Genomic DNA, 15,614 nt, shown 5'->3' with positions numbered 1-15,614 from the left:
CTGTATTGACGATAATTTTACAAAATTAAGTAGCTGCTAAATGGTAAACAGTACATGTTCACAAGTGGCTGTAAAGCTGTATTATAAACGCTCTTCAGAAATTTTTATCAACCAACTTAAGTAATTGAACCGACATTCAGGACGTCATACTCATATCCCGTAAACCGGTATAATTGCTTGAAATAAAAATGAAATTGTTAATTTTCACCTGCATAATAGGTAAAGCATAATTATATAGCTTTTTTCCCTAGATATTGCCGATAATGCAAATATAACATATTTAACATTAATTTATTCAAAAATTTATAATTTTATAGCTTTGGAAAGATGACATTACTAATATATTTTAAATTTGCGTTTAAACTTGACTACTCCAAAAATTTTTAACATTCTTAACATCTGTTGTTGTATTCATAATGTACTGACTTTTGAAGGCACTAGTAAAGCAAGATTTTTAAAACTATTACTTAGACGTTACTTTTAGAGTCATTACATACAGTGTATGTTCAACTTTATACTGTATCAAAATCATAATTAAATAATAGTTCAAACTATAATTATTTGTTTGATTTCTTCAAATAATCAATTTCCATGCCAAATTTTAGCAAAAGGTTCAGGAAAATTATCAATTTCTGTTTGGGGCCCTATATTTCCAAAAATGACATGTGACATGGGTCACAAAGAAAATAAATGAACATTTTAGGTCCCCATCTTTATATTCAAGTGGTTTTTGGATGATTGACATTACTAGTATTTCAGGTGCCAACCTCCTTTAATGTAGTTTGTTTTTCTTCTTGGTAGCTTTGCAAGTCAGTTATTCAATTGACCAACTGGCCGACCCCCTGTAATTTTTCGCCGGGTTGGGGGGGTTGGGGTGGGTTCTTGTCTTAACTTTGTGATAAAGATAAGGATGCTTTTGGAGATATTTTCTTTATTCAGCCTACTCTACACTTTAACAATTTGTTGCATGTAATCTAATAAAGGAGCGTGTAAATATATATATATATATATAAATATATATATATATATATATATATATATATATATATATATATATATATATATTCAAACAAAGCCTTTTTATGTATTTTTTCCAGTTCTTAGAAGATATCTGAAGCCGATCGAATTATTCTTCACTCGCATCTTTTATACATTCTCTTAATTAAATGTACACCAAGCTCATAATTTATTTTTCCAAAAAATCATACTTCCTAGGAATGGTTGCTATCCAGAGATAATATGATTATAGGCCTACATAATATTTTTTTTTAATTTATTCCGTCCCCATTCCGGTGATTACGGCATGCCTTTACCAGCAGCTAGCCTTTTTATCGGTTATGTCACTGTTTCCATATATGGTCATGTCAAAATTCAACAACTTGTAGACTTTACATTTGTTGATTTGTAACATGTCAGCCGTGCTATTTCAGAAAACGGAAAAAAATGCAGAGACTACAGATGAAAAGTGTGTATTATAGTGGCAGGTTACATGTAAATAACAAACAGCATTTTACAGCTGCAATTTCATCTGTAGGGAAAATTAGATTGAAGGCCTCAGGGTCAAGTCTAGATTGTTTTAATATGCCTGAGTTTTATAGGTTACACAAGCAAAATTACACTCATTCATACTCATGCTCACACATTAACTTGATTGCATATTTGGATTTACAAGTTTACAGGCCTGGAGTTTTGAACACGATTACCCTCCATAGCAATCATCCTATGATAGTGTATATTCTTAATTATTAAAGCCAACTATAAACCATGGACTAATACTGGGGCCTCAGAAAGGGGTTCAAAGTTCAAAATAGAAATAGCATAAACTACGAAATAGAATGTTATAAGGAACTGTTGTGAGCGATATGATCCATGGGCCTCTTGTTTGCTCAGAGGAAGGTTTTTTTCGTCTATAAAATTATATGTAAAAATAAAGTTATTAAATATGGGCATTACTAAATTCTCGGGGATTATGATTTGATTAAACTGAGGATGTTTTTACAACGTTTTATCTTTTAAGGCCTAACAGTTTTCGATGCCAGCAATTGTTAAAAAAATCGTTAATCATCCTACTTCTTTTGAGAGTGTGTCCTTAATCTTAAGAATCTTGAATTGCCTTGTCCAAGGATGCTTTGAATTAAGTTTGGTTGAAAATAGCCCAGTGATTTTCAGTAGTTGAGAACGTTAAAAGTTTACGGACGGATGAACGACAGACAAAAAATGATCAGAAAAGTCTACATGTACTTGAGCTAAAATGAAGTAATACTAAACAAAAAAGGAACAAGTAAGGAATATCAAGAAAATATCCTGCTTATGAGAGAACAAATTCTGTCATTTTTATTGCTTAAATTACGAACCTGTTTTGTTTCAAAGTCGTCACATACATGTACGTATACATTTGTTGATCAAACACTGCACACATTTCCCTATACATGGTGTATATACTAATTGAGGTCAATTAACATTTGTAAATATTGCATCTACACAGTCTGATCATCACGACACTAAAGAATTTAGTATCAAAACTGGTTTACACACTACATGTAATTACTAGTTCTGAGACATCATTTTAGTACTGGAACTTCTTTAACCGACGTAAAATCAAGTAATATGTTGCAAATCGTTTATTTAACAAGTTACAATGAATCATACGACATCAAATATTTTATTCAATTCAACTGTCTTTTCCGATTACCTCTGGAAAAGGCATTGTTCTTTGTCTTACTAGCCTAGATTTTCTTGTGCCAGCTGACATTTCCTTGTCGTCGACAATGGCTCCATTTCTATTTTCACTGTGTGTTTTTCCTCCATATAGAATCGGTTTTGCTTCAGAAGTTTTCAAACAGAGTTCTTGCATTTGCAGTAAGCTGCTTTCCAAAGTGTAAGCAAAGTGATCAGAATTAGTATCATTATGCCGCTTAAATGATGTAATGCATACTAAAATCCAGCTTGGGTGTGGATTGTAACAGACACCATATCCATCAGAAACAACTGGCCCATAACACATGAAGGCATCCATTGTCGTTGGAACCTTTGGGTAAACAAAATCATTTTTAGTAACTACCTGTAATTTACCCACGGATGATGAAAGTTAAATGTCCAAGACCCTACAGGATATTCCCTTTTCTATTCCAAGAGATGGTTTGGCTATTGTAAAAATTGCAAGAGAGTTTTGGGAACCATGTCTTTTTTTTCAGGGATAAATGTCATTTTTAGTAACTATTAAACTCCCAAAATAAAAAAAATTGCGAATCAGCCCAACATTTCAAATTTTATTTCAATAGATATTTAACTATTGTGGAAATTGTAAGAGGTGTTTTGGGAACCATGTATTTGTTTTGAGATATAGACGTCATTTTAAGCTACTATTTGAACCCCGAATGAAAATTAAATTTCCAAATCCGGATTGCGCATTTACACCCCCTCCCCATTTATATACGAGGAGATTATTTGGCTATTGCAAAAATCGGAAGAGAAGTTTAGGGAACTAAGTTTTTCTGTATGGATACACGTCATTTGTTAGCTACTATTTGACCTCCCCCCAAAGCTTGAATGAAAATTAAATGTCCAAGACGTCATTGCGCAATTGCAAGACACCTCCAATCATATTTGATGAGATTGTTTGGCTAATGCAAAAATTGGACGAGGAGTTTTGGAAACATTGGTCTTTTTAAGAGATAAACGTAATTTTTGTTCCCAACTATTTAACCCTTCATATGAAAGTTAAATGATCTTACTGCGCATCTTCTAGACACCCCCATTTATATTTTATATGGTTTTGGAAATATTTTTAGAGATGTTTTTGGAACAATGTTTTTGAAAGGAAAAACGACAATTTTCAGCATCTAACTGACCCCTCGGATAAAAATTTTATTTCTGAGAAACACTTTTGCACATTTACGAGTGATTTAAAGTAGAAATATCCAGACTTTATCTGTAGGGCATCATTATAAAGCTTTACAGTAAGTCAATTCGCCAAATCATAACAAAAAAGTTCGGAAAATGAAGTAGGGGCCGAATGACTGACAAACCGCGATAAATAGAGAATAATACATACCCTTTTCCATATCACAGCCAATATCAGCCTGAGACTCCAATACTGAGTATCAGCCCTAGGGCCGAAGGCCCGATGGATTATATAGGTATAGGGCTGATATACATATAGGTTGTGATATGGAAAAAGGGTATCTATTATTAGTCCGGTAGTAGTCCCCTACCGGTTTTCACCGGAGGGGACTATAGCTTTCCTCTGCGTCCGTCTGTCTGTCCCACTTCAGTTTTCCACACTTTTTTTTATGTGTTTGAGGATTAATATGAAGTTTGCTCAGCAGCTTCAAAATGTCAAACTACAGATCAAGTTTACACTTTTGTAGCGTCTGGTTGACATATTTTCGAGAAATTCATTTTTATATTCCAATTTTTTAATGTTTGGGTTCGATATTCTGCATAACAGTGTATTCTTTTCACGATTTCCACAAAGCGGTAGAGGACGTGTATTGCTTATGCAATACTCTCAGAATGCTTGTTATACAAATGTATTTATTACATACTTAGTACTTATCAAAAACTTATAAAGTACTTATAAAAATATGAGATCTTATTGTTTTACCAAACATGTATAGCTACAGAACCGGAATGTCCTCAGCTTTTAAAACAAGATATCTGTGAGCCAATGCTCACTAGTGATACCCCCGCTCTGATGTGAATATGCAAAATAAGCAAAGTCGACATTTAACAGAAAGCCGATTGGTACAAAAATCAAAAATATATCTCACGATATGGCATGCCTTAACAAACACTGTGTAAAAATTCCAAGCATCTGCGATAAATAGTTGCTCAGGAATCTTTGACGAAAATTTGTTTGAAAATTTTGGTTAAAGATAAGCAAAGTCATCATTTAACAGGAAGTTGACGTCCGATTGATACAAAAATATATCCCACAATATGGCATGCCAAAACAAATAGTGTGTTTAAATTTCAAGCATCTGCAATAAATAGTTGCTGAGAAATCTTTGACGGAAATTTGTGTGAAAATTTTGGCTAAAAATAAACAAAGTACTCATTAAACAGGAAGTTGACGTCCGATTGGTACAAAAATACATCCCACGATATAACATGCCTATACAAATACTGTGTAAAAATTTCAAGCATCTGCGATAAACAGTTGCTGAGAATTCTTTGACAAAAATATTTTGAAAATGTTTGCTAAAAATAAACAAAGTCGTCATTAAACAGGTAGTTGACGTCTGATTGGTACATAAATATATCCCACAATATGGCATGCCTATACAAATACTGTGTAAAAATTTCAAGCATCTGCGATAAATAGTTGCTGAGAAATCTTTGACCAAAATTTGGTTGAAAATTTTGGTTAAAAAATAAGCAAAGTCGTCATTTAACAGGTAGTTGACGTCCGATTGGTACAAAAATATATCCCACGATATGGCATGCCTTAACAAACACTGTGTAAAGCATCTGCGATAAATAGTCGCTGAGAAAAATGCGACATAAATTTTTGTTACGGACGGACAGACATTTGCTGGCATTTGAAGTTTTCAACTGCACTTAAAATTGTCGACAGTAAGAAATGTTTTATTTTTCATCTGTAAACATGCAAAAAAGCCGGAACGAAAAACAAGAGGTCAATTGGCCTTAACGGTCACCTGAGGAGCATATAACCCATACACAAACTTGTCGAGGAGTCTCATATATGTATTTAATTAAATAGGTTTCATTCTGGAGTAGAAAAATTACAAATTTGTAATGAATACTACCTCCCTGCCTGAAATATTCCAAAAAGAACTGTGAAACGTATAATTTTGTCAAAAACTTAAAGATCTGGTCTACAAAATCATGAATTCAGTTTTCCTTTTAGGTTTGTGGGAGTAAAGAAGGTAGTTTTTTAACATTAACACCTATACGATCCATTTTGGCCCTGCCCTAGAATCAAAACCACTACTCAAGAAAAAAATGAAAATTAAAATTTCAGTAGAAGACTTCCTGGTGAACATAACTATAAGTCAGTTTTTTATATGGATGTGTGAGAATAGAGAAGAAATTTTTTAAACATTATATGCATTAACACTATATTGCCATATTGCCCCCCCCCCATGTCCTGAACCCCTGACCCAGGGGTCATGAATTTCACAATTTTGGTAGAGGGCTTCATGGACATTATAACTAAGCAACCAGTTTTTTGCTCACACATGTGGAAGTAGAGAAAAAGATATTTCAAAAATTTGGCCTTTTGGGGGGCATATTTGGCCCACATGTGGCGCCCCGGGGATGGTAGAGCCAAAAATTTCACAATTGAGATTCCTCTTACCATAGAGATGCCTCACACCAAAAATGGTAACAATCAGCCTTGTAGTTTTTAAGAAGTTAAGCGGATAGCAATAGGTCACTCAGGTGACCCAAAAAGACAGAGGAGTTCTACAAGTTGTGTGATACGGATCCGTATCAGCCCTAGGGCTGATAACCTGTATCAGCCCCGAAAGCTGATAAAAGTTTTGTGAAGTCATCTATAACATACATGTATATGCAAAAAACCTGTATTTATTACTAAGTATGTAATAAAGATTATTATAACCCCCCCCCCCCAACCATCCCAAAAAGTGTTTTTGATGGTTTATTTGTGCAATATGAATTTAACGAATGTAAAAAGAAACAATCCACACTTGAGTAAGCAAATGACTTAGATTATTAGGCTAATGTGATTTTTGGATGACCGAATTGCACTAGTATACGCTATTGACAATTTAGCGAGTTATCGGGAACTATTAGAAAATAATGTAGGCAAGATTACCTGACTTGTTGATAAAGAAAAATGATTTGATATTCTAAAGCTCTCGTGCTCAAAAATCTTAGGCATTGGTAAACCATTTTCACGGGCAATTTCTCTCAGTCCCAGCAAATGACAGTCCATTCCATGACCTAAAATAGTCTTTCAGAATGGAAAAAAGAGAAAGATTAGTTACAGTATTTCAAAAATAAAAATGTCAACTAAACGATGATGTTTAATTAAGGTACCTGCGTCATAATGTCTGTCTGGCACTGCATCGCTTTCCGAAGAAGTGCCATCTTTTCAACGTCCTGTACCCCAAAAAACAAATGATTTTTAAACGACATATTATGGAATAATAGCACCGATGTTATAATTTTTTTAACACTTAAAATTTATTAAGAAGGATTTTTAATTTTGACTTTAAATCAGAAATATTTCAACAGCACAATTATTTTAAGTGAGTGAAATAATGATAATGATATTAAAAAGATGTAATGCATTATGCACAATGACTGTTTTAGAAATTTGCTTTTACAGTATCTTAAAGCTGACATGAATTCATAAATACGCATTATTTCCCTTTTATCTCCGAATACCGCCATATTAGTTGTCGATTTCTATTGTTCTGCTCATCGCTACACACCCCCCTATAAAAGGCCTAGAACACTATTCATGCTTCACCACATTCAGGTATTTCATACACCGAACACGTTATCTTGGACGAAAAGACGTGTAGAAACGCAAAAATGATATGACAACCACTTCACTGGCAAAGAATATCCAATGAACGACGAAACAAGACAGGCTGGAATCAAGGCACATATACTTCAAAAATCCTCAATAATTGAAGACCGTTTTCCTGTTTATGTTATAACATTGCACATGCGCAATCACACACAATGGCAGACCGAGCAATGTAAATGATCACATGGATTTTAGAAACGGAGCGTTTTTGTAGAAACCGTTGGAAACGAGTCGATGTTACGTTTTTACTTTCTTACATTTAATATCATTTAGCTCCTGGGTTGCATGTAGTGCCGCCGAGGTTTTCAAAAAAAGATGCAGGCGTTGTGCACTCTGTATGAACGACAAACGTGTTCGATGTGCATGTGAAGTAAGGTAGCACTATCTGTTCAAAATAATACGGATACTAGTACCTTGGAAATCTTTCAAAGAATAAATATATTTTGTATTTTAATGATTGTTGTTTCCTTTATTCTTTCTTACAACCATTTTACTACAATGTGTAGTTTATGCATTTAGGAGTCCGTGCAACCTGAATGCCTCGGTCGGAAAGCAACCGACCGTAACTTTCTCGAACGGTATATATACCCCTGTGGCAGTAGAGGAGCGATCGAAAGTAATATGGCGACCAAATGCTTTTATGAATTCATGTCAGCTTCAACTCAGTAATCTAAATTTAAACTCAAGATTGAGTATGGGCAGCGGAAAGGGTAAAAAGAGTTCATGCAAAACGGAACAAATTATTTTTAAAAACATACTGAAAATGAAATACGACACAGACCAGCTTAAAACAAGATCAAGATCAGACATACTAAGTCTGCCTCGATATGCTTCCCCCTGTACAATATTTAAAACTTAGGTTAACGGTAAACCAGTCTTAAACAAGTGCAGGGTGTTGTGTGCTGTTTATTGATGTTTTTCTTTATATGATAAACCTGCCTATGTCAAGATTAGATTTCCCGTTTAGAAATAAATGGCCTGAATGAGGGTGCTACAGTGTACATATTTTCAATTGATAACAAAAATCAAATCGCACACAAACAAGATAATTAATTACCGTGGTTTCAATTTCACCAACCATTGCCCGAATCCATTCCAAAGCATCTGGGGTGTTAGCCCTAATGTTATCCACTCGGCCAAGCCGGAATCTTCTTACTGAGGCACTCTCGTACGTAGAAACAAGTTTGCCATGAATTCTATAAAAATAGTTTTTTCTTAAGGTTGTCTTTAAATTTTGATATTTTGGTTTAACTGATGGAATTCAGCAATTGTAATAGGTACAAAATGTTTTCAATACTTGTAATAGGTCAGCTGCAGGGCTAACTGGATAAAGGAATCTGGACTCATGTTTTGTGACTTTGGAAATTCTCTACCAAAGCTTTTGAATCTTAAGATAAACAAGTCCAGGTCTTTTATCAACCTTTAAATTAAAAAGAATATATGATTTTTTCCTTACAAACGTAATAAGCGAAGAATTATAAACAAACAATCAATACATTAAATACAGTATAATTGAGTACATTTTATACACTAGTGCTTTGCTAAAATAACGCCATACAGTACTCTATAATTTTGAACGATAGGAAACATTAAAGTTCGTCGAAATTAACAACCTGTCAATGTTTTCAATTGCCTCTTTTATGTCAGTCTCGGTGTCTTTGTTGATTTTCCATTGCAGGCGACGAGGCTGGGGTAACTCACAGAGAGATTGCATTCGAGCCAGTTTCTTGCGAACTTCCTCCCTGCAACATACCACTCTCCATATATAACAAACATTGCAATAACTCTCAAATTGACATATACCTGCCCAATGCTAATGATATATACATAAGAAACAGGAAAATTTCCTTTATTAGAACATCACCTTCGCCTTGGCCGCGACTTGAACTCATGACCTTTGGAACCAACTCTCCTTACAGTGAGCGGCCACCGCTCTCTCTCTCTCTCTCTCTCTCTCTCTCTCTCTCTCTCTCTTTTATCTTTTATTGATCAACTATCAATTATCACAATCATCACATTAAATATCACAATCACAGTCTACATGACAACACTTCATAATAAAATATTTAAAAAAATAAACAATAGTACACCTTCTGTTTCCTTCAAAAGTGGACTTTTCTTCAAAAACTTTTTGAAACCATTTTTCTGTTGTTTTGTACTATACACATGTAATGATAGTTGTAATAAATATAATATCTGAGTAAATATTTGCAGAACCTTTTTAAATCAATTTTTTGATTATTTTGCAACAATATTTGTCTCCTTCTATAAATATAAAATCGACATATTGATATGAAAAAAAAATCACAAAAATGGATTAATATTTTTCATGACGTTACGAAATGCCGTCATCAAAATTTCATCAATATCTAATACATTGTATACACTATTTTCATAGTCCTTCAATAGCGGTTCAAAATGACATATTATAAAACCTTTCTGAAATCCCTGCACTTTTTCACATTTTACAAACACCTGCAATGACTCTTTGCATTCTGTTTTACATAATGGACATTTGTTTGAATCTGTTTTACCGATCTTGAACATTTTGTCATATATAAAAATACCAGTATGAAAAATCTTAAAATCAAGTTCTACAACATCTGGAGGTTGACCAACTCCTCTTAATATAATTCATCTGTCATCAAGTATAGAGATGTATTATCTATTTGCAATTTTCCTTTCCAGTATTCGTTTGATACTGGAGGGTTAAACAACTTTTGTATTTACATTTAAAAAAAAATCTTTACTGTTCATGAAGAAAACTTTGAAAGCAATTTGAAAAATTTGAAAGCAATGCTTCTTTCACATGAACAAAATTTCAAACAATATTTTTCCACTCTTTTGGTATAACAGATAATAATGTTGCATAATCATCTTTAATGTGTTTAATGTGTTTGCCTTAATTTCTGAATCATATTCATGTATCAGTTCTACTTTAAAAAATACAGGCAAAAATCATGGTATAACTTCATATGAAATGTCTCTGATATGTGTAATACCTGCTTTTAAGAAACATACCCACAATAGTGTTTTGTTCTTATTAACAATTTTAGGATTGAAAAACAAGCAGTAATTAAACACACTGTTTCTATTTTCATTGTAATCAACATAATCCTTCACAGCATATCATGCACTTAACAATTCAACATAAAAAGAAGGCAGACATAATTGCAAATCCTGTTTGTTCAACGGTAAAAGAAATACTTCAACACCAACTCTAAAATCACAATTTTTTTAATAAAAAAAAATAACTAAAAGTATGTTTCCATACCAGTTCTTTTGAAGGACACAAATACTTGGCTAAAAACTTTATTCGATACAACAGCATTTTCAAACAAATATTATCAATCTTTAAACCACCATTTTTATGTTCGCCAAAAATTGTTTTATGATACTAAATGCATATCATAATTCCATAAAATTAATACATTCTTTTTGAATTGTATCTCTTATCCAAAATAGGATAGAAATTACAGAAAAGGAATACCATAATTTGGACATCAACAAGGTATTTATAACACTAGCTCTCCCATCTTCCATCTTCCATCATGCTCTTCCGTCAACTGTCTTTGTCTCCACATATTAAGAATTTGTTTTATATTTAATTTTGTACTTTGTTTCTCCAATTTCAATTTTCACACTCTTCCTTGTTTCTACCAAAATAAACTCCAATGATTTCAAAATATTAGTTTCAGTGATACTAATTAATTTTCTCATATCTTCAAATAATCTTCCAGAACCTATACACATAATTTCAGACTTCTGAGCAATTATTTGGCACCAGAGCCTCTTCCATACAATTCAAAAATCTTAAATATCTCAAAAATTGACCTTTTATCAGAAACCGATAATGTTGTATCATCTGCATGTTGAAAAACCAATGCAGTTCTATCGGACATAGAAATATATATACCTTTAATATAACCATTACATTTAATTGCACAGCTTAAAGGTTCTCAGCATTATACATACAATAAAGCAGATATTGGACAACTTCGCCTAACCGAGTTTTTGATTGGAAAATATTTTGTAAGATGACCATTACTTTTAACACTGCTATAAATACCTGTATAAACTATTTTACCCATTTCCTGAAATAATCTCCAAAACCAAATACTTTCAACACCTCTAACACATACTCATGACTAACTCTATCACTCTATCAAAAGCTTTTTCTTGATAAATTTTTACAATATAACCTTCCATTTCATATATTTCAGTCATCTCTAAAATAAGTCTTATACTTCCTAATGTGTCTGCAATATCTTTTCCAATAATGCAACATGTCTTAAACTGAACGTTATTTATTTTACAACGATTGATAAGCAAGTTCTACAACTTATATTAATATCTCTCGTTAGCACGGATGTTAGCGTGAGGGGGTCATTGGTGTAGGAAGAAGCCGGAGTACCCGGAGAGAACACACGTGTCCAAGCGGGCGACCGCCATACCCTATCACATACCACCACTGTTGATCACGGGGATCGAACTCGGGTCGCAGAGGTGACAAGCGAGTGCAACAAGCGAGTGCATTGTCCACTACGCTACTTGGACACCTAATGCAACATGTCTGACTATCAAAAATTATTATTGGTAATACATGCTTGAGTCTATTTGACATAATTATTGCATTGGTTTTGTTATCAACATTCAAAAGACTAATAGGTATCCAGTTTTTTTTAACAATCTTTTATCACCTTTCTTTTTGTATAGTAATGTAATTATATCCATTTTCGTAGAATGTAACCATGTTTCTTTTTCTTCTATTTCTAAAATAAAGTTTGTACAATACATGTTTCAACTGCGGCAAAAAACTTTTTATAAAATTCAACAGTCAATCCATCAGGACCAGGGCTCTTATTGCTGGCCATTTCTTTCAAGGTTTGCTCTATTTCTTTAACATCAATATTTTTATCACACAGTTCAACATTACTTTCATCAAGTTTTTTTATTGAATAATGACAACACCTGTTTTTTACTTTCACATTCTATAGTTACACATGAATACAAACTGGAATAAAATTGTATTGCATATCTAAAAGAGAGTCAACATTTTTCTAAATTTCACCGTTTTCATCTAACATTTCTTTTACTGTTTTTGACTTTCGTCTGGGTTTTTTTAAATCACAAAATATTTCTTCCACTTCTCTGATTCATTCGCCTACTGGGCCTTAGACCTTAGTATGGCACCTGCATATTTTTCATTTTCATATTCACAGAGATCAGTTTTAAGTTTTTCATATTTTTTTATGTCTATACAATTACGATCAACAATACTTTGTGACAATCTTTGCAAATTGTTTTGAATTCTTTAATACTTCTTATTTCTTTCTTTAGCTCTATTTTTACTTTATATTATTGACAGTTTTTTAATTTTATACTTCAAATTATTCCACCAAACTAAAATTGATTGTTCAAATAATATACATTTCTTTTCTCTCTTGGACTTTGTTAACATACACTTCATCGTACAATAACAAATTGTTATGGATCCAAACACCCGGACCTCTTTCAAGGACTTCAATCATAGAGTGATCACTCATTGTTGTTTCCACATAAAATATGTTTCTCACATAAACACAAAGAATTTTTGCAATCAAAACTAGATGCTGTCATTAGACAGTAACACTCGCACCAAGTGTTTGCCCCAAAATAACACTGTTTAATACCAGTTGAATTAAAAATGAAGGCCACATGCAAGTTCCGGTAATATATTTAAAAATTATAATTTGCATAACTGAAGGATGACACCCCTTCCCATAAGATAATACACATGAGCTTTATAAACTTTGTTTGCAATTTGGGGTTGAACTGTTCGCATGTGAATTTTTAAGTTAATCAATAATCTTAACATTTCATGTCATAGAAAGTATAATGGTCTATATAACTATTACAAACACAATTAAATTACCGGTTTTTTGGCGGGGATATAATATTGGCCTATTTTGGCGATTTTTTAAAATTCACCAAAATTAAAATCGCTAAATTTGCGTTCTTAAACCAGATAGATAACTCTAGATAAAATATAGACGGTCGCTGCAAGAGTTATTCCGCTTTATGAACTTGTAGTACATTACGTGTATTCTACCCAATAAGAAAATTTAGCAAAGATTTTCCATCGTTATTGGAGAGTACAGTTCGTTGAATGAGAAAAAAGTATCAGGAATCCTTGGTGTCACGGAAACGAAAGCTTGATTTTGACGAAAATGATTCTGATGTAACAGAAATATTTCCTAAAAAACGTGGACGACCGTTCTTGGTTGGTAATGAACTGGATAGTAAATTACAGAAATACCTGTATGTTCTTAGAGAAAACGGCGCGGTTTTTAATACGCAAATTGTTATTGCAGCGGGAAAAGGTATAATAACTGGAAAAGACAAAACTTTGCTTTCCGAAAATGGTGGACATCTTGATCTGACCAAAAGTTGGGCTAAATCGCTTTTACAGCGAATGAATTTCGTGAAGCGCCGTGGTTCAACTACTTGTAAGAACGATAAAGTTGAAAATTTTGAAGAACTCAAAAATGAATTTCTTGAACGTATTGAAAAAACCGTGATAGAGTATGACATTCCTTCTGACTTGATCATAAACTGGGACCACGCTGGATTAAATATTGTGCCCGTGTCAAACTGGACAATGGCTTCGGAAGGATCAAAGCGTGTCGAAATAGCGGGGCTTGGAGATTAACGCCAGATCACGGCCGTCTTCGCAGGGACACTCTCAGGTATTCTTTGTTCTTTTAATTACTGGTACAATTAACGCTAACGGTAAGGCTGTGGCACATTTAATTTAAACGTATTTATTTATGCAGTTAAATAAAAGTCGTAATTTTCTCTTCAGGCAAATTTCTTAGTAATTCACCTGACATTATTCGCAATGGATTTAAGGAGACCGGGATCGCTAACACTTTAAAGGCTCATCTTGAAGATGAAATCCCTTTGGCCAGAGCGTTTACTAAGTAATTCTGAGTACTCATGACACATTTGTAAATATTTGAATAAAGAATTTGATGCTTTGATTTCATTCTTGTGTATTTTCTAACAAAAATTTTAAATGAATGATACCAGTAAAAAATATTAAATGTAAGAAAATTTGAGTCCACCAAAATGACATCCGCCAAAATTAATGATATACCTTGCAGACCCAAATCCACCAAATTTGTGTCCTGCCAAAAAAACCGGCTATACGGTATACCCCCCTCTCCGCGGCGGTTGCAGGCTTTAGATTTGCTTCTGTTTGCCTACATGTACATAATCGTGTGCACGGATTTAGAAAAGGGGTGGGAGTGAGGAGTTCAGTCCCTCTCCCTCCCCATGAAAATTCAATTTTATCAATAGTAAAATTACAAAAAACTTAAACACCTCGAACTCCAATGCCCTTACAGACATGTAATTGCTCTAACACATTGCGCTTCAATGTAAGGTAACATTTTTTTTGGGGAAGATATTATATTTCTACTTTATTGTTTATTTCAATAGGAAGTATAAATCACAATATGCAGGTGTCCTGCACCACATTAAAGCTGTTATTTACTATAAAATAATGCAATGGGTTTTGCAGAATAGCTCAAAAAAATACATGCATGTTACAAATAACTAATCTTTGTCTGAAGTTCCGTACACAACACAGGTCTCAAAAGCGGGTACTACATGTAGTTTTACCCAGCTCTTCGATTTGATGGGTCTCACGTGGTGTATAGTGAGCATACATACATGTAGGTATGTGTTTTTCATATGCAGAAAAGGATTATTTAAATTGCATAAACATTTCTTTTGTGATGATCAGCTAAAGGGATTCATATTGTGCTCTAATTGGATTATCATTAATATGATGTTGACCAATATAGGTAAGCATAATACATGTACAGTATAGTAGCACAATATTATGAAACACCTGTATGTACATAAGTATTACTTTCACTTTCTAAATAAGTGATCTCCCTTTGCTAGCATACCGTATCATCATCTTTTAATATTTAAATAAGCTTATCATCGTTACCTATCCTATCGCATTTGTAAAGTTTCTGTCATTGTAATTGCAAAAGTTATTTTTTTCATATGTCAGACTTACACTATTGAGTTGACC

At 33.3% G+C, this 15,614-nt stretch overlaps 1 protein-coding gene across 2 annotated transcripts in view; it reads right to left on the bottom strand.

Moving 5' to 3' along the window:
- Nucleotides 1-2,302: 2,302 nt before the first annotated feature.
- Nucleotides 2,303-15,614, bottom strand: part of LOC128166499 (choline O-acetyltransferase-like) — a 106,864-nt gene continuing 93,552 nt past the window's right edge. For both annotated transcript variants that reach the window (XM_052831704.1, XM_052831705.1), the window contains 6 exons: nucleotides 9,139-9,267; nucleotides 8,823-8,945; nucleotides 8,583-8,721; nucleotides 7,027-7,089; nucleotides 6,803-6,940; nucleotides 2,303-3,028 (listed from right to left, as the gene is read on the bottom strand). In XM_052831704.1, the coding sequence (XP_052687664.1) occupies nucleotides 2,672-3,028; nucleotides 6,803-6,940; nucleotides 7,027-7,089; nucleotides 8,583-8,721; nucleotides 8,823-8,945; nucleotides 9,139-9,267 (949 nt within the window). In that variant the 3' untranslated portion in view covers nucleotides 2,303-2,671. The remainder of the gene's footprint in view (nucleotides 3,029-6,802; nucleotides 6,941-7,026; nucleotides 7,090-8,582; nucleotides 8,722-8,822; nucleotides 8,946-9,138; nucleotides 9,268-15,614) is intronic.

Source organism: Crassostrea angulata, chromosome 10 (genome assembly GCF_025612915.1).
Source record: "Crassostrea angulata isolate pt1a10 chromosome 10, ASM2561291v2, whole genome shotgun sequence".
In the NCBI taxonomy this organism is placed as follows: Eukaryota; Metazoa; Mollusca; class Bivalvia; order Ostreida; family Ostreidae; genus Magallana; species Magallana angulata.
Note: the sequence above shows the minus strand (reverse complement) of the source record. Positions and strands in the feature narration are given on the sequence as shown.